Source organism: Strigops habroptila, chromosome 4, assembly GCF_004027225.2.
Source record: "Strigops habroptila isolate Jane chromosome 4, bStrHab1.2.pri, whole genome shotgun sequence".
NCBI classification, from domain to species: domain Eukaryota; kingdom Metazoa; phylum Chordata; class Aves; order Psittaciformes; family Psittacidae; genus Strigops; species Strigops habroptila.
This window is the reverse complement of record NC_046358.1, coordinates 8,023,388-8,045,768: the sequence shown is the minus strand read 5'-3', so window position 1 is coordinate 8,045,768 and position 22,381 is coordinate 8,023,388. Positions and strand designations below refer to the sequence as shown.

Below are 22,381 nucleotides of genomic sequence, written 5' to 3'. Positions count from 1 at the left end.
AACTTGAACAGTTGGCTTATGATTTTTCCCACCTGATAACCCAACCTCTACTTTCACATTTTCTTGGGTTCCAGGTGTGGGACTATTTCTTATGGACAGCAGAAATAACAAGGGAAATGAGAGCCAAGGAGACTATTCGGGACATATCTACCAGCAGTCTGAGACTTACCCAGCATCAACAGCTACTGGCAGAGATTGAAGCACGAGAAGAGAAGTATAGTCATGTTGTACAGCTAGGACAGTCACTCCTGCAAGATAAAGAAACAGGATCAAAAGAGGTAAGTGAAACTCATTGGAGTTCAGTCACACACATTCAGCTACCCAACACCAGTATAACTATGATTCTATACTATATCACACTATGCACATACGAATGCATGCGTACACTCACACATTATCCATATGCACAACTTACATTTGCCTCAGTGTGCTACCTAGCTTGGGCACAAAAACATCTGTTCCATTTCCTACCTCAGCAGTAGGTGAGTGCTGGCATCTCCTGAGGGTCTCCTGTAATAAAGCTGGGCTTATTTCAGAAGTTCTCTACATTCTGAGCAATGAAGATAATTCTATCCACTTCCCAAACTGGGTTATCACACAAATACTTTGCTTCACATTACAGTGCTATATTCATACCAGACCAGGCTGGATAAAAACCTGTCAAACAAAGAACAAAACCACTCAAATGTATGAGAGAGTTCAAAGATTAATTGAAACATTTTCTGTAGTAATTAATTACACTGGTATGTTTTAATTCCCCAGAAATGAGAGATGGAAATCAAGTTGTCAATTTACTCAAGACAAATAGCTTCGAAGATTCTCACAGCATTATTTCTTTCTCAGTACCTACTAGTTTACTTCTCCCCTGACAATTCATTAACATCTCTGGAATATCTTCATAAAACTGCGAGTTCATGCAAATTACTCTCCCATCTGACCAAGCTATTTCTTGAAAATTGGTTGTTGAATGTTGTAATGTATTACTACAGTAACTAGAAATCTTCCTGACTGTAAATTCCTTTGCCTGTAGAAAAATGTAGGAAAAAGTTATTTATAGACAGCATGTGGATATACAAAGTTTGGAAGCTGAAATTAAGCAAAGTCTAACATTGGTTCACGTGTTCACCGATAAGGAGAATATGCTATGTTGAAAATTTATTTAAGTATCTGTCCTATCCCAATTTGAAGTGCTATAATTGCGCTGTTATTACTAAAGATAATGGAGAATTAGGATTTGATTCTAGAAGCTACACTTGAGAAACAGTTAACTTTCTTTGCCCTTGGCTTGCACTGCTATGTGTGTTGTAAGAAGCACTCCTCCATTCCTGAAATGAGGGACCTCTAGTCATCGCTCTGTCCAAATATAAGTGCAAGAACTTGTTGTACTTTTTCTGTTTGATAATTTTTTTTCAATTTAAGGATCTTATCCACCACTCCACTTAATCCTTTCTCCTCACACCTTATCCTGGATTTATGGGGTATAAAGATCAACATGAGTGTCTAATGGGAAATTGTGTTCAGATTCAGCAGAAGCTACAGGCTGTGTTGGAAGAGAAGGAAAATGTATACAATGAATGGAAACGGAAGAAAGAGTGGCTGGAGAAGATACACCAAGAACAAATGTTCTACAAGGATTGGGATAACCTGGACATGCTCCTGAACTCACAGGAGGTGAGTGAATTATAAACTTGAAATAAGCAGTTAAACTCTTAAAGCATTCGTACTCTTCCAAGCTAAAAAGGGCACAACTGTTCACCTACAACTTAAAATCCTTGGTTCTGTGTATAGACAAGTCACCCTTTTTATTGTTATTATTTACATCATGGTATCACTTAGAGACTGTATAAATGTAAAAAAGCCTCCCTTTCTTATGGGGCCTAGGTGTGGAACCAGAAATAAAAAGCTCCTCCTTGCCTGAAAGATAATTCATGGCAAATAAACATAAGAGCTAACAGATGAGTCACAACAGAAGGAGACAACAGCCCGGTATTAGTCCACTTTACAAACAGATCTCAGCATACCAACTGTTTAACCACGAATTGTTTTGTAGACTTCAGAAAGAAGAGAAATTGTAAAGAGGGTTTGAAGAAGGACAGGGAGATTACTTTGCAGGTGTTGCTGGAAATCTCACCCCAGGCTGAGGGTTAGTGCTGGGGATACGCATCTAGTGGAAAATGGATCTTGGCAGTGTGAGTTAATTCAGGAAAAGGAACTGACTTCTCATTTCTGCAAGGGAGTTGATAGCACCGTGTAGAACAACTGTGAAAGAATTCGATTGTAAGGAATATCAGTTTCTGTTTGATGCAGTAGAGAAAGATAAGCTAGCGACAAAATTCCTCTCATGAAAAGAGAGGGCTGTTGCAGTTAATGAAAAGAGACAGAAGGATGTTCTTGTTATTACCATTTTGCAGCTTTTGAAATAGACAATTTTTTTTCAAATTTATTTTACCAATATTAAATTATATTTTGTCTTTCTTATGCTTTCCTGGATTCATGGAACTATTTAAAAAGGTTTCAGCTTGACATCTGACATTTGCTATTGCAAAACTGAGTGCTGAATTCAGACGTCTTTTCCAGTCACTCTGCAAATTCATGGATTGATAGACTGCTGTAACTGTGCTGAGACTTGGCACGCAAACCACATCAATGGACTGAAGGCTGCCAAACTGAAGGATTAAAGCAAAGCTGAAGGAGGTTGTACCTCTGGGTCATTTCTTATTAAGGAAAAATAACTCTTAATTCTCCAAGACCACTGGCAGCATAATATAATAGCTCTCGGTTTGCGCTGAGCTCTGTTTTCCACCAGTGCTTTGCCACTGGCACTAAATCTTTTGGAAAACTGAACCTGCGCTGTGTCATGCAGGCATACTTAACCCTTTGGAACACTTCGGCTTGGGGCCTTCTGCTATTCATTCCTTGAAGGAAATACATATGTTCTCTACATTTTTCCCTGCATTTTGAGTTTGTGCCAGAGCATGAAACTAAGAGAGTTTCACCGAAGTTCAGGTTTCTGGAGTAAGCTATTATGTAGGTCTGCCTATTAAAAAACTTTATTTGTTTCTTAATTAGCAAATGGCACAGTTTGCATTATGCCTATCTCAATTCCCTACAAAGCAGTAACACATCATTGTTAAGCTCCTGCATGGGCAGCATTATCAGGGAAAATGTAAACTCTACAAAATTTTGGCCACTGTATTCTTTCTCTTTTCATGAAATGGAGGTCAGCCAACATGCAGAGGCACTGTGATTTAGGGCATCTGCTTCACTGTATATATCTCAGATGTAAATGCATAGGAAGTTACTATGGGTTAGTTGTTCCTTCTTGCCCCTTAGTCATGAGTCCTGGTTTCAAAAGACTGTATTACTCTTATATGAAAGAGGTTGTACCTGGTGTTTTTGGTATGCCCAAGCACATTCTTTACAAGTAAACTGTGCTTCATATTACTTATTTATTCAGATGAGTTTACCATTGCCATATGCTGTGAGGTAGGCTGCCACAAAAGGGGTGGGTGTTTATCATAGACTGGATAAATCCTCTTGGTAGGATGACTCACAGTGCCTGTCTCCTGCCGCAAGTTTCTTCAGCCAAAGCAAAGCCTGAGAATGAAGACTGTGATCTTGAGGACTGTGAAGGCCAGTTTTATTATCAGAATCTTCGTCTTCTAGTATCTTCTCTATGAACTTCTAAGGAGCCTGGTACTCAATTGTTCTCACAGAAGATGGAACAGTAAAGCATGGATACTTGGCTGTCCCTCACATCGCTCCTTGACATTTTATGGTCAGGGAGAATGACAAAGAATAGTAAGGAAAGGGGAACAATGGCAAGTTGGTCTCATCCATGCAGATATAGAGAATGGAGCAGCCACAGTTGTCACATGCTCTTAGGTTCCTTCCACCACTCTCTGCATCTGATTTTCTTTTCGTTTCTCATTTTTGCTTATGTTTGATCCCCAGAATATTACAGCTCTTTGAAGAACTGTTTCTTTTTCAGAGGTCTGTGCATGTAAAGAATTACAGTTGCATGCTCACAGAGTTACTGTTATAAAGTTGAAAAGTAGGTCACAATGGTGTAACAATACAGAGAGATATCTCTGATAATGCAGTCAGTGACCAAGTATCTACCTGCAGTATACCAGGGAAATTACAGAATGCCATGGATTTTGAAATTAATAATCTGAATATCACAGTCAGCCATCTGTCTCCTCCTTCACTGACACAGTCCCTACCAAGATGCCACAATGCTTGGAAGAGACTGTTGTGGGTTAGTGCTCGTATTTAATCCTGGAAATGCATAAGTGCTGTTAGGTGGGAAGAAGAGGTGCTAAATTTGTTCATATCCAAGGATGCAAACAAACAGATCCTCAATGAACTGTCAGCATTCAAGATGAGTTTCAATTCTCATTACTCTGGATGCACCAACTGGGACAATAATGTGAATGGCTTTCCTTTATGCTTTTCTCCATCATAATGATGCACAAGATGTTGTCCATTCTTGTCATCTTGGTTTTAACCGACAGCTGACACTGAGCAAAAGTACCATGAAGAAAAGGCCCAGGAACACCAGCTTACCTCAGAGCTAGAGTGTTGGCGAAAACACATCTCAGCTGTACTTCACAAATTCCACTGCTACCTGCTCATTTTTAATCCTACTTTGCTATCTTTAAGTCAGTTTTACTGGTTTGAGACCTGGAAAAACTGGCAATCACCTCAATGTCAAGACCAGTGTCAGTTCACAGTGAGTATACAGAGTGCTGCAGGTTTAGGCTATTACGCTGCTGAGAAGACAGAGACTGAATGTGTTTACATACAAAATAAGCTGTATGTTTGAAGAATTTATGTGAGGAAATCAACAAAGAAAGCAAATCATTGCAAGAGGAGGCTCATTTGCTGCTGTTCGTGAAAGAACAGGAAGGATTTTACTTACTGCTGGATTCTAGTCCTTTCTTAATATGTGCATTTAATGCATCAGCCTGGCCCTGGATAGAAACAGCAGCACTGTTCTGATTCTCCACAGCTGGAATTACTATATTCCCAGGATATCCCCTATTGCTTTTGTTCTCTCATCACTAAGTGTGATCATTCTTCAAAGCTATTATCCCTGTGCTGCAGGACTCCCACCTAAATGAAGGAGAAATAGCAAGAACCGCAAAGCTGTCTTTTGCAGCTGCCATCATCTGCCTTATGGATCAGTATATGCAATTTGAAAATGAACTGAGGTTCTTTAGTCAATATCTGTATGTTATTTCTATGCATTTGAAGAATCTATTCGTTTTGGAAGGAGGTGATCCTGCCCCTCTACTCTGCTCTTGTGAGACCCCACTTGGAGTACTGCGTACAGTTCTGGTGTCCTCAATATAAAAAGGACATGGAGCTGTTGGAGCGAGTCCAGAGGAGGGCCACGAGGATGATAAGAGGGCTGGAGCACCTCCCATATGAAGACAGGCTGAGAAAGTTGGGGCTGTTCAGCCTGGAGAAGAGAAGGCTGCGTGGTGACCTCATAGCAGCCTTCCAGTATCTGAAGGGGGTCTACAAGGATGCTGGGGAGGGACTCTTCCTTAGGGACTGTAGTGGTAGGACAAGGGGTAATGGGTTCAAACTTAAACAGAGGAAGTTTAGATTAGATATAAGGAAGAAGTTCTTTACAGTGAGGGTGGTGAAGCACTGGAATGGGTTGCCCAGGGAGGTTGTGGATGCTCCATCCCTGGCGGTGTTCAAGGCCAGGTTGGACAGAGCCTTGAGCCACATGGTTTAGGGCAAGGTGTCCCTGCCCATGGCAGGGGGGTTGGAACTAGATGATCTTAAGGTCCTTTCCAACCCTTACGATTCTATGATTCTATGATTCTATGATTCTGTGATTCTATGATTCTACTATATGGAGTTAAAATGTGGCTGCATAGTGACGCAGACTTTGCTCCCTAGGGAGGGAGACAGGATGGTAGGAAAGCAGTCCTTTCACATGTGTTTTCAGAAAGTATTCAGACAAGGGACCAATTGAAGAATCTCAAACCACTTTCCCAGTGGGAATTTTGTCATTTGTTGCTTTCAGAAAGGACAAAAGCAAACACATTCAAAAAGGATTCGTATCAGGCAAACAAATACAAGTAATCTTTCCGCCCCTGTGTTTCTTCTGACTTTTGTGTTTGAGGCAAAGCTCAGTCACATTCATCTCACTTTGCACATCCACAAAATATGTGAGAGAAAGCAGCTTCTGCCATCCTGTAATTTTTATCCTATTTTCCCTGTAATTCATATGCCTTAGAGCAAGCTCTCCCCCAGCAGCAAGGAACAGGGGAAGAAAGAAGGCAACAGAGGAGTGTTTTGAACTAAGAACTACTGCTGAGAAGTGCTCCCTCATTCGCTGTCTGTGCCAGTGTGGCAGGTTTGACTTTGTGCCAGCATTTTATATTACATTCCAAGTTACTTAAACCTTCAAAGGATTTCTGCAGAATTTAGTTTAGGATTGTTCTATGCTAAAGAAAATAGAGAACACGTGGAGAAAATTAGGCAAACATCTATTTTTTTATTTTTTTTTTTATTGTGAATTCAGTTGTGCCATTGCATGGAACTGTTGTAGGAAACTCTCCCAAGACCTGTGAACTGAGATCTTGCCATTCAGAGTGCAGACAAGCAGCAGCTGAAAAAAAGAAAGAAAGAAAAAACTACTTTTTGCTGTGAGCAGCAGCAGTGTCCAGGACACTCTGCTCCATTCTAACCTTCTCACAGCAGCAGATGCATTGCTCAGGTTAGCTGCTTTCTTTTTTTTTCACAGATGAAATAACAGCGAGTTTACAGGCTGTCTCTGGCAGGCGTTGCTGGCTCCCTCCTACTCTGTCTGCAGCCTCACTGTCAGAACACTCTCTGAGCAGAGCCTCATGCTCGGTAATTTATCTTGCTGCCCATCCCACACTCATATCACTTTGCAGACGTGACAGGCGGTGGTAGCAGTAGTAGAAGAGCTGTGCTTTTTTATTTTGAATGTGGATTTTATTTTTTTTTTTACTTTATAATTTTTTTTTTCTTGGAGAATGTTTATTTATCTCTCATTCCTTTGCTTCAGAGGAAGAATGGAAATTTCCAGTGCCAAAGGAAAAAGGATTAGGAGTTGGTTTTAAAAACAGGGGGAAAGTCAGGCTTCTGTGGCTTTGATTTTTGCATCGTTTAGGACTAAGCTTCAGAATGTCATGCAGGGACCATCACTGCAAACTTTCATCTGCAACCTATGTCTCCACTGTGGAAGTGATGCTGTCTTCCAGCAGAATGATCCCACCTCCTCCTTTTGAATCTGCTGTGCGGGACAGGCCTTTTCAAAAGATGCCAGCAGCAGCATGGCATCCTCCCACTGGTCAAGCACTTGCAGAGCTTTCTCCAGGAAATGCCAACTCAGCACCAACCAGTCTGTCTTCTGGAGCTTACTGTTCAAAGCTAGATGTCGTCCTGGCACACAAGGACTGGAGGAAAGGTTTCAGGAGCACTAGTCACTGTGTCAACCCTTCTGATGAGACATCCAGGTGTTCCAGTCCTCCTTGGGATCCACAGGGCCACGGATATGAGGGTTCTGTCACTCGTTCAGCATCTGCATCTTACAAGCAACATTCAGGAAGAGAAAAAAGTGTTCATCATATTTCTCCTGACAAAAATGATCCCTTGAAGCTTGCTGTATCTTTGCCCTCTGATGTCCTTTCCTGCAAAGCTCCATCAAGCTGGACATCACGCCTAGACGTTGATCTGTCTGCTATTCCAGCTGTTTCTACACTCTGCAACAAAGATTTGCATGCATCCCTGGAACCCTGCAATTCTCTGACTCCCCAAAAAAGCTGTAGCCAGTGCAACGTTGAAATGCCAGACCTCCATACTTCAATGAAGCTTTACATTTCAACTTGCAGCTTGACAATAAAGCCTTTTCGAGCAGATTCCCATGGAAGCAGTCATGCTCATTCAAGTCTGCTCATGCCTCAATTAGAGAAGGTTCCTGAAACTCCTGCTGGTCTTCCAACAGGATCCCAGAAATCAAAACAGGGCTTCCCTTCAGGTGGGTCTCCAGCCCTTCAAATCACAAGATTCCATGTGACTTCCTCTAAGTATCCTGGCCTTCCCCAGCAGACTGTCTCCAGAGATATATGGCTGTCCCCTGCTGTGCTGACTGGAAGAGAACATTCAGCTAGTGGGAATAAGGTCACAAGCAAGGATTTAAATCCAGAGCTGATTGTCCTTCAGAACCACCCTCCACCTAGGCCACAGTTTAGAAGGACTCCATGTGATGGTCTAACACCTGCTCACCACAAGGTTTCCAAAATAACCCTGATACTTGCCACCCCTTGGACTGCTATGCCTATCCAGGTGGTAAGAGAATTTAGAAGAAGCCCAAGTCCAACAATCCTTATCAAAACACATGATGCAGATATAACTGGTCCACCCTTTCACCCTGTGGAGATTGGGGCTGGCCTCTCTCTAACAGTGAATCCAGTTTGCTGCTCAGGATTGCTTTCTAGCCATTGGGCAAGATCTGGTTTGAGACCTTCCCAGGAAACATGCACTCTAAAAAGTGTATGCCCTGACAACCTTTTGACAAACATACCGGCTCATACCACATCTTCAACTCACAGAGTCATGGAAGATGCATGGTGTCCATCTATAGATGTCAACATCGCGTCCTTTGGATCTGGGAGGAGAGTGGTGAAGATTTCCATTCCATTCTAGGAACGTTTGCAAACAGAAGTTTTAAATTGTGTTAATCAAGCCATGTGGATTTCTTTTTGTATGCTTCCTGCCATATTCCCTCTCCCTAGAGGTGTCTCATGGGACTATCAGAAAGCTTCTTGTGTTCCGCTGTCACTGAGGCTGTAGCTACAGCTACATCCTAAATGAAGCTGAGCATTCTTGTCTGATTGAGCACTTAACAAGTGTTTCATTTTAATCATTAGAGTACTATTGTCATCTTGACATGCTCAATGCTATGCATGTGCTTACAGGTTTTGCATAAGTGGGCCATAGTGCTCAGCACTTTGAAGGTTCAAGACTTCAGAGCCAAGAACTGGTTTTCTTCTCTGCTAGTTGGTCTGGGACCTGGGACAAATCCTCAGTGTAGTTTTTCATATTTGTTTTCTGTTTCACTGTTTCACATTTTCTCACTTGTCAGATTATGCTGTATTTCTAAATGGTTAACTCCTGGTTTTGTAACTTTTAAAAGTAATACTTGTTTTCAAAACCCAAAATACTTAAGTGTATAGGAAGAAATCACTTTTTTTTCCCCCTTACAAAAAGAGAGGTCCCACCCTTTCCTGAGGGAAATGAAGGGAATTTAGTCTCAATAGCATGTCAAATTTGGATATTCCAGAAAAGTTTCTAGCAGTGAAACTATGGGGAGTTTAGGAGGAATTTAGTCTGCCTTCAGTAAAATGTTTCATAAGTAAATATTTTAATGATGATGTTGTATGGGCATAGGATTCTGGTCTAACACATACTACTTACAGGAGTTAAGCTTGCAAATTTTGAAGAACAAAGTGATAGGTGGGAGTCAGGGATCATAGCAGTAACACTGACTTCTCTCTGTGTTTCTCTCATATACATTTCCAATATCAGATAATTATATTCTTATGCTGATGAGAGAGAATGCAGTTGGAGGGGGGAAAGAAAATTTGAATACACTTAGCATTAGAATTTCACATCTAGATTGAGAGGTCAGAGGCTAATAATGTGATGACAGTACGATAGAAAAGGTGATCTGTTTTAGTTTTTTTTTATATATAAACAACTTCAGCGTATTTTATTCCTCTTATGGTTATAGTATCATACCTTGTTAAAACTTTTACTGAAATGAAGCATAGTACAATGTATTTGTGAACCGTATATAATCATGGTGTTATGCACATTTGTTTACTAAGTGTAAATATTTTTTCATTAATTCTTTTTTATATTTACTTTTATCAGAATCAAGTCAAATCAAACCTTGTTATCTATCTGGGCAGAGAATTTGGACTTGATTACATGTTTTAAGTGAAGGCATTTGAAACTAGTAGCAATTCTGGCTTTTTGTACGTGCTTAGGGCTGAAAGATTTTCAGTGGAGTTCCTGCGATCTCAGCAGCAAGTCCAGGGCAGGCAGAGAGAGGCAAAATATGTGGAGTTTGATACACTGTGAAGAGCAGAAGCAGGACAAAGGAGTGGATTTGCACAAAAACTTTAAATAGTTTTTCTTCTAGAGAAATAAAAATTGCGTTTCTTGGAAGACAGATTTCTTTTGCGGCTGTGTCAGCTTCTAGTGCATATAAATGTGAAGTTGTGGTGTCCAGAGAGCCTAGTCATCCTAATGACTAAAATGTTTCATTCAATATTTTTCCAAAAGCTAAGCTGACCTGTGCTGTCACATAAGTGTGTATATAGTATTGTTTTATTTAAAATTAACTACTTTTTTATTGGACTTTGCATTAAGTTCTGCGTTAACTTGTGTCTGAAAGGTCTTATGACAGTGTGGCTAAATCTATGCAATGAGCTCAGAAATAGTGAAAAACTCCAGTTCAGTAGGGTTAAAACTTCCATTTCTCTGCTTTGCATTGTTAATAACTTGGCTATTTGTTACATGCTCCATTTCAAACCTCAAAAAGGTCCAAATCCATTTTGTGGTTTAAGCATCCTTGCAAGTCTTCACTTAAAAACAAGTCCATTAAATAGTGAGTGGTCAAATCTTTGTTGCTCTTTTGTGGCTAAGTCTTAAATTTCTAATGACGGGCTGTGATTCATAACAGAAACAAACAAGAAAGGAAGTTTCTACCTGCTGTGTGCTGTGGGAGACCCTGGTAGATTACCTGAGCATAGCTATGCAGTGTTTAGTATTTGAAATTAACACGTCTTATTCAAAGCAGGAGCTTGGGGAGCTGTCCAAAAATATGCCAAAAAGTGATGTAATTGGCCACAGGCCAGCATTTTGGCATAGGAGCCAGTTTCCATTCTGCTTTCAGATTGGTATAACAAATGCTTAAATGAAAAGAATGTTGTGGTTCCGATTCTAGCAGTTGCTGTCATAAGATTTCTGTTCAAAAGACACATGGAAAGTTTTCACCTCACCAGCTCTCCAAGTAGCACTGTTGGTACTACTGGGGCTCCTTTCTTCTACGTGTATTGTCATCACCTCATCTGTAATGTACGCAGCCAGTTTTCTTCTGCACCAGTTTTCTTTCTCAGTATTAAAATCTTGGTTCCCAAGAGCATTTGCACAGGCTTCTTCTCGAAGGACCTGGTCCAAAGCTTTCAGAAATCAGGAGGACTTTTTCCCAGTGCTGTAACAGCTGAAGGAGTGGAGCTTTGAATGCTCAGTGTTATTTGAGTGTAGAGATCTTCAGTGGGAGCAAGGCACTGAGCACTCCAGTGGCAGCTGCTTATGACTCGCTATCCCACCCATGCTCTCAGATGTCTCTGTTCTCTTCTTCCTAAGAAAGTAACCATCTTTACCAGTAGATGTCCCATGCTTTTTTCTTCCACCACAGATATATGAGCAGGCAAACTATGGCTAACCATTTCTTCAGGTGTCACAAAGTCTGCAGTTTCACTGCTAACAGTTACTAAATAAAGGTCCAGGAGATAAACCTTTTTTGACCAAAAATGGTAGATAATCCATAAAATACGACAGAGAAGCTACAGTGATTTTAAAGCAGCATCTAAAACTCCAAAATAGAGATGCAGCATGTGGCTGTATGTTTGTGTACCCTGAATAGGAGCGAGTGAGATTCAGCTGATAACTTTCTATTTCAGTGTTAGTAACAGCAGTGTAAATACGGATGGTAATCATAAGCGGTTTAACAAAGCATTAAAGTAGATGGACCTGGAGCTCACATGTGAGGACATCTTCCTCCACAAGAGCAAATCAAATCCAAAAACACCCTAAAAAAAATATAATCTGTCAAATTTCATGCACTTGATGAGTAGGATAGATCAGAAGATTGAAGTGTGAATGACAGGATATCTGCCATGGTGGGGGATTGTATTTAACATACGGAGGCATTAATGTATTTCTTTAGGCATCCTGGTGATTTCTGAGCCAGACATATTAAAAACTTAGGCCTGTTGTACAGTGGCCTTCCCCTCTTCTTGACCGTAATTACTGTGTTGGGATTTATTCACCTTTCTTCTGATACTCTGCATGGATTAGTGTAGAGCAGTTTGAACATCTGGCCTGGGCATGATATTCTTCTGTGTCATCTTCTGTTTATGCAAAATATCCCTCTCATTAACTGCCCAAAAAATAAACCAGAAAGTCACGCCAAGTCTGGCTGTCAGTCCTGTCAGCCAGAGCTGCCAAAGGCTCTATCGACCAGCTGGAGATCAAGAGAACAAAGCAAGGTAATGACTGAAACCTGGGGTCTGCCCAGGAGAACCCGGGCAGGGCTCAAATCTCCCCTGTATGCAACTCAGGCAGGACTGGGGCCAGGGACACCCAAATGGGAGCAGGAGAGCCGTTCAGGGGATGGTCAGGGCTACCAGAGCCTGCTGGTGCATTCAGACACTGACAAGTAGGTGTGGGTTCCCCTGCACACAACACATGCCTGGGAAACCTCTCCTTCAGAACATGCCCTGTGGGATTAAACAATCATTTGATAATTCCATGCAGACAACGAACATCACTGCAGGTTTTCTAAAGTAGCTGAGGAGAATATTTTTTCTCTCCTATAAAAAATGCCTCTTAATTCTTTCACATTATATAATTGATCTCAAGTTCTTCTTCCATCTGTGCTAATTGTACTTTACCCAGGTAGAGTTACTGGTTGAAATTTCTCATCTTTATCCAAATTCTTATAATTCCATGAGCTTACAAAATGGATTACGAAGTGCTATGTCCCAGCTGATAAATGCAGTCCCTCATAGCAACCTGAACTCCAAAACTCTGTCCAATCATGTTCACTCCACTGTGAATCTTGTCCACAGGTAATTTTTCCTCCTGTCCCATCAGAGCCTCTGACTGGGGTTTTTGTCCTGCTTTTGTCTTATCATTAAATAGGGGAAGAAACTGCAGGCAATTAAATCCACTGGAAAGGAATAAAATTCTACTGGCCTGTAGAAAATCTTACAATTTTTTGTCAATAATAGATAACATTTGGCAAAACTGAATGTAACAGAATACATGGGACAAGTAATTGGGCAATCAGTTTTCCTAACACCAGAAAAGAGTCAAGAAACACTATGATGCTTTAGAGATGTATGTGAATTAGGAAAGATTCTCACAGTGTTAAAAGTGAATAGTGTGGTGGTCAGTTTCCTTAAAACTGCATTTGTTATTTTAGACTAAGTTCTTTCTGCATCAGAGGCTGACAGGACAGACAGTAAATAAAATTAATGCAGGCAAGTCGGAAGTATGGCCTGAGACAGTAACAGACATAATGTGCTTGGTATAGGTGCAAATTATGGCATTTTCCAAGAATAAACAGATGCACAAATACAGGGTGGGGACAAGCTGGTCTGACAGCAGTTCCTCTGAAAATTTTCTGGAAGCTTATAGTAGATTGCAAGGTCAACTGGAGTTCATGGTATTGTGTAAAAGATAAACACCGTACACAGATACATGCAGAAGATTACAGCTTGAAAGGCACACATAAGTTCTCTGCTATCTTCAGTACCTTCATTCTGGCAGCCTTACTGCTTATTGCCACTTACTGCATCAAGTATTAGGAACCCTGTTTCAAAATCAGTGGAAATCGAGAAAACCCAGAGAAAAGCAATAAGAATAATCGGAGTCAAGAAGACATAGCCTTTGTGGAATGATTCGTCAGATCAGGGTAGTTTTAGCCTAGAGAAGACAGAAATCCCAGTAGGCAAAAAGCCTACAAACAGATAGAAGACTACGTATAAAAGGCTGAAGCAAACGTAAAAGGAATTACCTCTGTAGTGTGATGAAGAGGGCAGTATGCAATGAGGTGAAGTGTTAGCAATGCATTTTCAGGCTAGATATTTGGAAAATCTAGCTAATGGTAAAGGTAATGAAGCACTGGAGTAAACTGCCCAGGGAGGCTGCAAAGTCTCTGTTACTGGAAGTCTTCTAAGAAGGAATCATACAGACATTTGTCAGACACAACAATGTTGATCTTGCTTTGGATGGCAAGGATGGCTTAGTCCTCCAGAATTCACTGCTAGCTTTGTGACTTAGTGATTGTAATGAACAGTGATAGATTACTTTTCTTAGCTGAACCCATTAAAGCTTTTCTTTCTTGCTCAAGACCATGGAGCTCTATGATTTAATTTCCAGTTTCAGTTGCCTTCTGTTCCCTTTTTTCCTCTCAAGTACATTCCTAACTGCAGAGTTAATACCTTATCTTACATTTATGAATCAGGTTTATGTGATAATTACTCCATTGAGAAAAATATTCAACTTTTTTTATAGATTTCTTTGAAAAGCAGTGACCTCGGAAACTCTGTAGATGAAGTAGAGCAACTGATAAGGAAGCATGAGGCTTTTGAGAAACTTCTGGCATCACAGGACGAAAAGGTACAAAAATCAACAAATATTCTACCAACCCATGAGCTAGAATGATTTTTTTTTTTTTGTAAGTATTTTTTAAAATATGGCAACACATTAACTTGCTGAGAGATGTGCTGTGCTATGCTAGATGTGCTTGAACCAAAGAGAAAATGGGAAAGCTTAGTGAAATAGGTGGCAGAGCAGTGGAGAACAAGTGTTAAACACTCCATACCCAAGTCCTGCCTGTATTGTCTCTCAATAGGAAAACTGCTTAGTAAGTTGAATAGTGGGACTTACCAGAAGAAATATATACAGGCCATATTGTGTGTTATGGATATCAGAAGTTTCTGCTTTTTTAATGAAAAAAATCAGTGGCTTTTAAAGCACATAAGATACTGTAGGCCAGAAGGGATGACTTGGCTAATTATTTAAATACATGTTTGCTATACAACTTTCCTACCAAATTGGCTAGCCTCTTGGCACCTTTAGAATAGATGCTGTGTTGCTCACCCAAATGTAAGGGAATCTGCCTGGCTGATGGCCACTGCTGTAATTCATGCAGGCTGGGGCTGTGCCTGTGTTCCCCAGAAGGAATGAGCTCCCAGAACCCATGCCAGCTCCCTGCCAGACTGCTCATTTGAGAACTACCTTTGAACACCTGATTTCCACAAAGCAATAGAACATGAGCACTCATGGGTATTAGGCTTGCTTCCTGATTCCTTGCACTGTATGATCAGTGGCATAGGGATCCTGGAGCTACAGCTTTAAGTTATTTAAGTAGCCAGGGTGCACTACAGAGACGAATGACAAGGACATCATAGATGTAACAGTACAGGGGGTGGGGAGGTGGGAATGGTAGTTAACTTGTCCCTGCTATTTTTGGTTCATTCCAGAAGAAAAGAGAAATTGAGGTATGGAAAGGAGGTTTTTGTTTCTTTCATACCATTTGGAAGCATAAAAGTAATTTTAGATTTGTTGCCTCTTCTCAGATGACGTCTCTTCAAGAACAGGCAAGCAGGATAGAAAAGGTTGGTGGACTGGAAGGGCTAAAGATCCAGCAAAAATTGAATGCCATTCATGAGAGGAAGCAGCAGATCAAGGATCTATCCCAGAGCAGGAGAGAGAAACTGCAGACTGCCCTTCTTCTGGCACTTTTCTACCAGAACTTGGAAGAGGTAAGAGGGTTTTAGACTGGGATTGGGATTGAAGGCAGAGGAGCTGCCTACCTCTGTTGGATAAAGTGCTCACCTTTGCCAGTGATTAGGTTGATTGAAAATCTACTCCCTTTTGGCATCTCCTGCCACACTCACACAAAGGGGTGCTCTAATGCCATTGCTATTACTATACCATCGCTGCCATTATGCTCATTACAGCTGCTTTACACATACATATCTGATAAAATCAAACTAACAAAAGAAAAACTGCCCACTACTACCTTGTGTTTCCCATGGTGGGAAAGAAAAGATATTTCAAATTAGGATGAGTACAAAGTAGAAAGCATTATGGCAAGGGTGCCAAGCTTTACTAGTGGGTGTCACTGGAAGCCTTCAAAACAGTGCTGTAACTTAGCAGAGCTCTTCAGCTTCTGACAGCTGGTTTCTGAAGAATATGTTCATCTGTTTGTCTCCTGTTCTGGCCTTAGTCCTGTAACTGAGTACTTCTGCTCTTGGCACTGCTGTTGGAAAGTCATAGTGGGTCAGTCTTTCAAAGGGCAGCACAATGTGTGTGACTGAAAAATGTGCTACCATCCGGTGTGCTGGCATAAACAACAGCACCCAGGCCCAGAGGGACATTTGCAAACGCTCTGGTCTGGTATGTACCCCTTCTACTGCTGCATCCCAGGGAACATCCTTCATCATTTAAAGAAAAACTGGAGGTGCTTGTCACCTCCCAGCCCATGAAAAAGACACACGTCATGTCACAGGTCAAATTATGATTGTCATTAAAGGAGAATGAATGCCTGTAACACAGCTGCTGCTTCTGACAACCACGTGGTTTTTTAACCTCTTTTTTTAAGAAAAAGTAACCTAAAAAAGAAAAAAAAAAAGCTGCTAAAATTCAATTTACAGCACCACATATTTGGAACTCCCCCCTAGACCCAAAATACTCAGACATTTAAATAACCTCTTCTTTGGCTACACTAAAGAGCCAGAGCTGCATGCTGGGTTTTTAAATAAACTTTATCAGGAATTATTTTCACAACCAAATATTAACTCATATTATTTGGCTATACTTTTTCTATCACATGAACCAGTCCACCAGTAATGGCCAGTCCACCTTGTGGACTGCAGAGGGGAGTGGATGGAGTGGATGGTGCATTGCACAGTACTAATATTTTTGAAAGAGCAATGTAGCTCTGATGGGAAGTTCACAGAACTGCCAGCATCCTCTCTGGCAGACAAACCGTCAATGCCCTTCTAGAGATGCAATTAACTCAGTAGGTAAGAATACTTCTTCTCATAAGAATAATTTCTAGAGATGCAATCAACTCAGTAGGTAAGAATACTTTTGCCTTTCTTCTAATCTCTCTGTAATTGTCAAATCAGTGCTTGGACTGGGGTCCCACTTCATTCTCGAATCACACATTTAAGCAGAGGATCTGGCCCTGTAGAATGAGGAACATTTCCCTTTTCTCATTCATTTTCTCCATATAAATTCAGACAAGAGTTCTATAGGCAGTTTTTGATCTCAAACTACCTGCTCATTTACCTCACCAATCTAAAGTCATTGCCTCTTGCTGTAGAATGTGAATGCCACCAAGAAATTAAAAAAAAAAAAAAGAAGAAAATCTTACAGTAATATCTCTCTTCATCTTTGTTGGGTAGAATCGAATGTTTAATTTGATTTTAATGATGCTCTGGGTGTGTACGAGTTCATATATGAGAACAGTCCCCACAGGGATGTTAAATTAGAGAGATGAGTTTTGAGTTTAGTTGTGAAATCAATGAGATCATTGCTTATTCTTACTTATTAGGAGAACAAGACCCATAGCTCAGGTCCCACCCACCTGGAAATCTTCCTCCTGCAATCATCTAAAGTAATTTCTACTGATTAAACATAAATTTTTGTGTCAGCAGAAAATAGTTATCGCTGTCATCATGAGAAGCCTCCTAGTTATGCTCTAGAAGCAATTACAGAGAGTTACACACATTAGTACAAAGACAACACAGGCTGTGATTACTGGTGAGAGGAGGGAGAGCTCAGCATCATACGGTCTGCTTAGAAGGCTAGCTGCTGCAGTTTGTACCCTTTTCAGGACACAGGAATTTGGGATTCCCCCAACAACTAGCTCAAGTGATCACGTGCAGCTCACAAAACAGGACACACTCTCCTGCAGTGGAAATATGGGGCTTTTCTAATCCCAGAAAAGTGAGACATACAGACTATCCCATTGTCATAAAGTCTGTACCTCAGTGTTAATTTGCCCTTTAGGTGGCTATATATATATATGGGGGATTCATTTGTTTCTCATCCTAAGTGTATGGAAAAGCTTCTCCCATTCAAATGAGAAGTCAGTTAAGTGATGTTAAAGCGTTAATGTGTGGCTGGAGAAGGAAGAAGGCCCGAGCTTGTGAGGAGGGTGTCAGATATTAAAACAGCAGATGACTGTATGCTGTCCTGGGCAACCCTGACATCATAAGGCTCCTGTTTGAGTCTCTAACTGTGCTTTGGAGGGGAACAGTTTCTGGAGAGCACATTGCTCATGAAAGCTATTTCTGTTATTGTTTGTAGAATTTCAGCAGCTGAAACAACACTTCAAATCATTAATTAACTGAGAAAATCCTCCAGTTGTCAAGTCTTGTGTGCATGTAGCATAGTTCTGCAAGGACAGCCAAGATGCTTTGAAAATGATAAAGTTGGCTTCAATTTGCTGTTCCTGTGTTGTCAAAACATTAGGTTACTTCAGTGGTCTGAGGACAAAAGGGTCAGTTACAATGTATGTCAAAAATGTTCAGTTCTCAGTGTTTTGATGGATAGGAAATATTTCCTTCAGTGCTAAGGGCTAAAGTTTAGCAGATTTTAAAGAAAATCATGGAAAACTCATTATGATATTGTCCATTTATTCTGCATACATCTAATCCCCTAAAAAAATAATTTCCTAAGAGAAACACATAACTCTTGCTTTGTTAGATCTCGCGGTTCACCTGCTCATCTGAACATGATGTTCCTGAGTAGTCCATTTTGAATTTTATGAAGTGTAAAAGCAAATAGAGTTGTATTTGCTTTCAAATAATCTGATTAGTGCTTGGCCCCATCAGTAAGCCATTATTTACTTTGCGTTTTCCATTTAGGTCTCACAGCATCACTGAGATCAGGAAATGTTAGTGCTTTTTTGTGGGTGAGGGACCAGAATTCTTATGACTCTTAAGCCGTCTTACAGGTCAATGACAGAGATAGATAGATAGGGATGAAATTCAGAGACCTAAATCTGATCAGCTGTCATAATCTCATTTTAAATATGTCTACCGTGTTGAGGCTGCATATGTGCACAAAGATTCTCTATATCTAATCGAGAAGATTGTATAATCTGGTTATAGCTTGTGATAAAATTTGGCGTATTCAAGGAGTTTTTCATTATTCTTGTGGTCAGATAAAAATTATTTTAATTCTTACCTGCTTTTATTTCCTATCAAATAGAATAGTTCAGAAATTGGAGAGCCACCTCGGCTGTCAGCTCCTAGCTCAATTTACCTAGCCCAGGGATAGACACTTACATAGGACAATGACCTGTCTTAGGAGGAGGCCTCAGGACAGCGTGTAGTTGTTATGTTGTCATGCTAACTCTGATGCCTCACATTGCTGCAGGCAGAAGACTGGATCAGTGAGCGCATGCAGAAGCTAGAGGATCCTTCCATAAAAGACCCTAGCAGTCTGCAGGACAAAATGAAGCTGCTGCAGAAACATCAGGTCTTTGAGGCAGAGATTCTAGCAAATGAAGCAATCATCACAGCTGTTAATAAGGTAACTCTCAATCTGCTAGTGTTTTTACAGAATATTGCTGGTTATCCAAAGAAGAGCAGATGGATGGAATGAAAAGGAAAGGTAGCTTGTTCATCACTTCTATATCAATTATCCTAATTGTGTGGCAAGAAACCAGTTGCTATTCCAGAACCCAGTTGCTATGCCATGGAAAAATAATGCTGTTATTTTAGAGCAAAGAAATTTGTTAATTGCTCTATCTAGGGAACTTTCATCTTTCCTTATTGCCTAAATAGGAAGATATCACTGACTTCTTCCTTGCTTAGGGTGATTACTCCTACAAAAGGTAAAGAGGATTTCATACCTGATCTGTGAACATTCTTGTTCAAACTGGGTAAATCTCATAGCTGAAGGACACAATCATACCTCTCTTGGTGCTTCCACACCATGAATGTCATTCTTGGCAGGGAAATATTCAAATCCTAGTCTTCTTGCTTCCCCCAGACACAAAAACTTTCAGCTGAGCAGTATCATTTGGGTGGTAAGAATTTATATTTGTAATTTATTGGGCAGTCCAGGTTAGGAAACTGAGAAAGTCCCTCTAAAAAGGTCATGTAACATGGTAGTCACATTAAAAATAAGTGTCAACCTTAATTTCTAATTTCTTCCTCTGAATGTAAAGAAAGGAGAAGCCCTGGTATCAAAAAGCCACCCAAAATCAGGAGAGATCCGTCGCCGAGTCCGCATGCTTCAGGAACGTTGGGAGAAGTTGAAGAGAGCTGTTGCTGCTCGTGGAAAGATGCTGGAGGACAGCCGGGATTTCTTGGAATTTCTCCAGAAGGTGGACCAGGTGGAAGCTTGGATCAGAGAGAAGGTGAATGGATTCTAGTATTCCACCCAAGCAGCACACTAAAGACTTGCTATTTAGCAGTGAACTTCCAATAGATGTGTCATCTTCCAGCATCTTTTATTAGTGGCTTTTGCCTGGAAGAATCATGACATGTTCCACAAACCATGTGGAAGGAATGATTCAATAAATTCTAAAAATTTTTTGGAGTGTTTCCATGCCAGAGCCAGTTGGACAGTGTTAGCACATGTTCTCATGTAAAATGTTTACTTATGTAAAGTGATTGTGATTATTGATGGTCATCTTCTGTGTCTCTATCGGGACAGAGTGATGAAAGCAGACTAGAATGGAAGAGATTTGAAGCATTTGGCAACTGGCACTCACTTTCATTGTGTGTCAAATCTGAAAGTTTCTCTTCGTAAGAATGAAGGAAGAATCACTTTATCCACTAAGTTTTCATTCAGAGGTTGCTTCCACAATCAGTATTAGATTGGAGAGGGAGTTAGGACAAAGTCTCATAATTACCTAAAGATCAGAAGAGACTACTTCAGAAGCTGTAGGTCAGTGATTTACAGACACATCACAGACCTTATTGCAACAGCATAAGCACTGGGACATGCTGTGTTTTTGTACTCTTAGCCTGAATGTTTGCCTGTCTGCTGCTTATCTCCCCAGGAAGTCATGATTAATGTAGGTGATGTGGGAAATGACTACGAACACTGCCTGCAGCTCATGAAAAAGCTGAATGAGTTCCGTGGAGCAACATCAGGGGTAAGGGGTGTTTTCCATGAACATTCCTTGTGTGGCTGGAAGCAGCAGTTAACTTTCCAGCCCAGCAGTATATCCAGGTAGCAAATACAGTTCCAGTACCCTAAGGAGGTGAAAGATCAGGGGGGTATAAGTCCCTTTATAAGCCATTAAACAAGACAGAATTTTCATTCATTCGGCTTTCTACTTTGAAGATGTCTAAACAGAGCTGTCAGGAGCTCATGATACAATCTAAAGATTTGATTGCATTACATGACTGGAAAGCTGGCTATGTGAGCCTGAATTTGAATAGATTACCAGTTTGGTTAATGCAGTCCACAAAGTCACAGTGAGTTCCACCCAGAAGTGGATTAAAAATGGACTTTGTGACTGAGGTTTGCTCTGATATTCTCTCCTAATATTCTTCATCCTTTGTTTGCCTGTTATCTTGTTGCCAATTCCTGTTATGGCAGCTCCTATCTTCCATTTATGTTGCCTAACAGCAGAAGGAGACAACCCTCTTCTATGTTCTTCTATGAAGTAACAGTACAGATGTGCCTGGCACCTGGGAGAAACCCCTGAGCTCCCCTTTCCAGAGCCCAGCAGAAATCCCTGTGGCAGTGCATTAGTACTGGATTTGGGTAGAGAGCCAAAATACTCAGCTTCAGCACCAGGGAATTACTGAAGAGACCTTCATTGGCCCTTCAGTTCTCACCAGCTGAACTGTGAGCTAAGGGATGGAGCAAAGGATGTCCCAGCCAAAAGAATGATGCTGAAAGAGGCAGAAACAACCCAGTGTCCCAGTTAGTATAAGACTCTGAATAGCAAAGTCTTACCATAAATTAAGGCAGACTTCATGTGCCACAGGAAACTCTTGGCCTTAGATACTTAGTTCGTAGAGCTTGTAGCCACTGCTCCTGTACCAGTCTGAAAATGACTCCTGCAGAAAAAAGCTGAGACAATGATACCCTCATAGTTGATGCTTACTTATACAGTACTTCATAGGGCAATGCAAACAGATGCAGGCTGGTCCTGGCACAGTGTGTGCATCCATCCAGTCTAGGTTTCTCCATCTGAGATCAGAGTAGGGAGCAATCATCCTGCATTGGTGGCTGCCAGATTTTCTACTAATATTTTGTCACACAGGGCTACTATTTTTTCCCAGGAGAGGAGACTGAAGGGTTTCTGAAGAATATGTGGCTGTCTGCAGGTTTCTCTTGTTTACTTTTTGGCTGTGTATACTAGTAAAGCACATATGGAAGCATGCACATTGGTATGAATGTAGCATAAATAAAATACAAATGAAGTCAGTACTTCTATTAGCCATGTGCTGGCATCTTGCAGCTGTGCTTCTACTATACCAATGATTAATGTCTCCTTGCTAAGCTTGTGATTTACTGGGCTTAGAAAAATAGAGAATGTTTT

The 22,381-nt window shown here is 40.8% G+C and overlaps 1 protein-coding gene across 1 annotated transcript in view; it reads left to right on the top strand.

The window, feature by feature from the left end:
• The window catches only part of SPTBN5 (spectrin beta, non-erythrocytic 5), a 93,068-nt gene that overhangs the window by 38,769 nt on the left and 31,918 nt on the right, over window positions 1–22,381 (top strand). Inside the window, 7 exon segments of the mRNA XM_030483551.1 lie at window positions 75–278; window positions 1,522–1,671; window positions 14,365–14,469; window positions 15,432–15,617; window positions 19,249–19,404; window positions 20,045–20,236; window positions 20,885–20,980. Of these exon segments, the coding sequence (XP_030339411.1) occupies window positions 75–278; window positions 1,522–1,671; window positions 14,365–14,469; window positions 15,432–15,617; window positions 19,249–19,404; window positions 20,045–20,236; window positions 20,885–20,980 (1,089 nt within the window).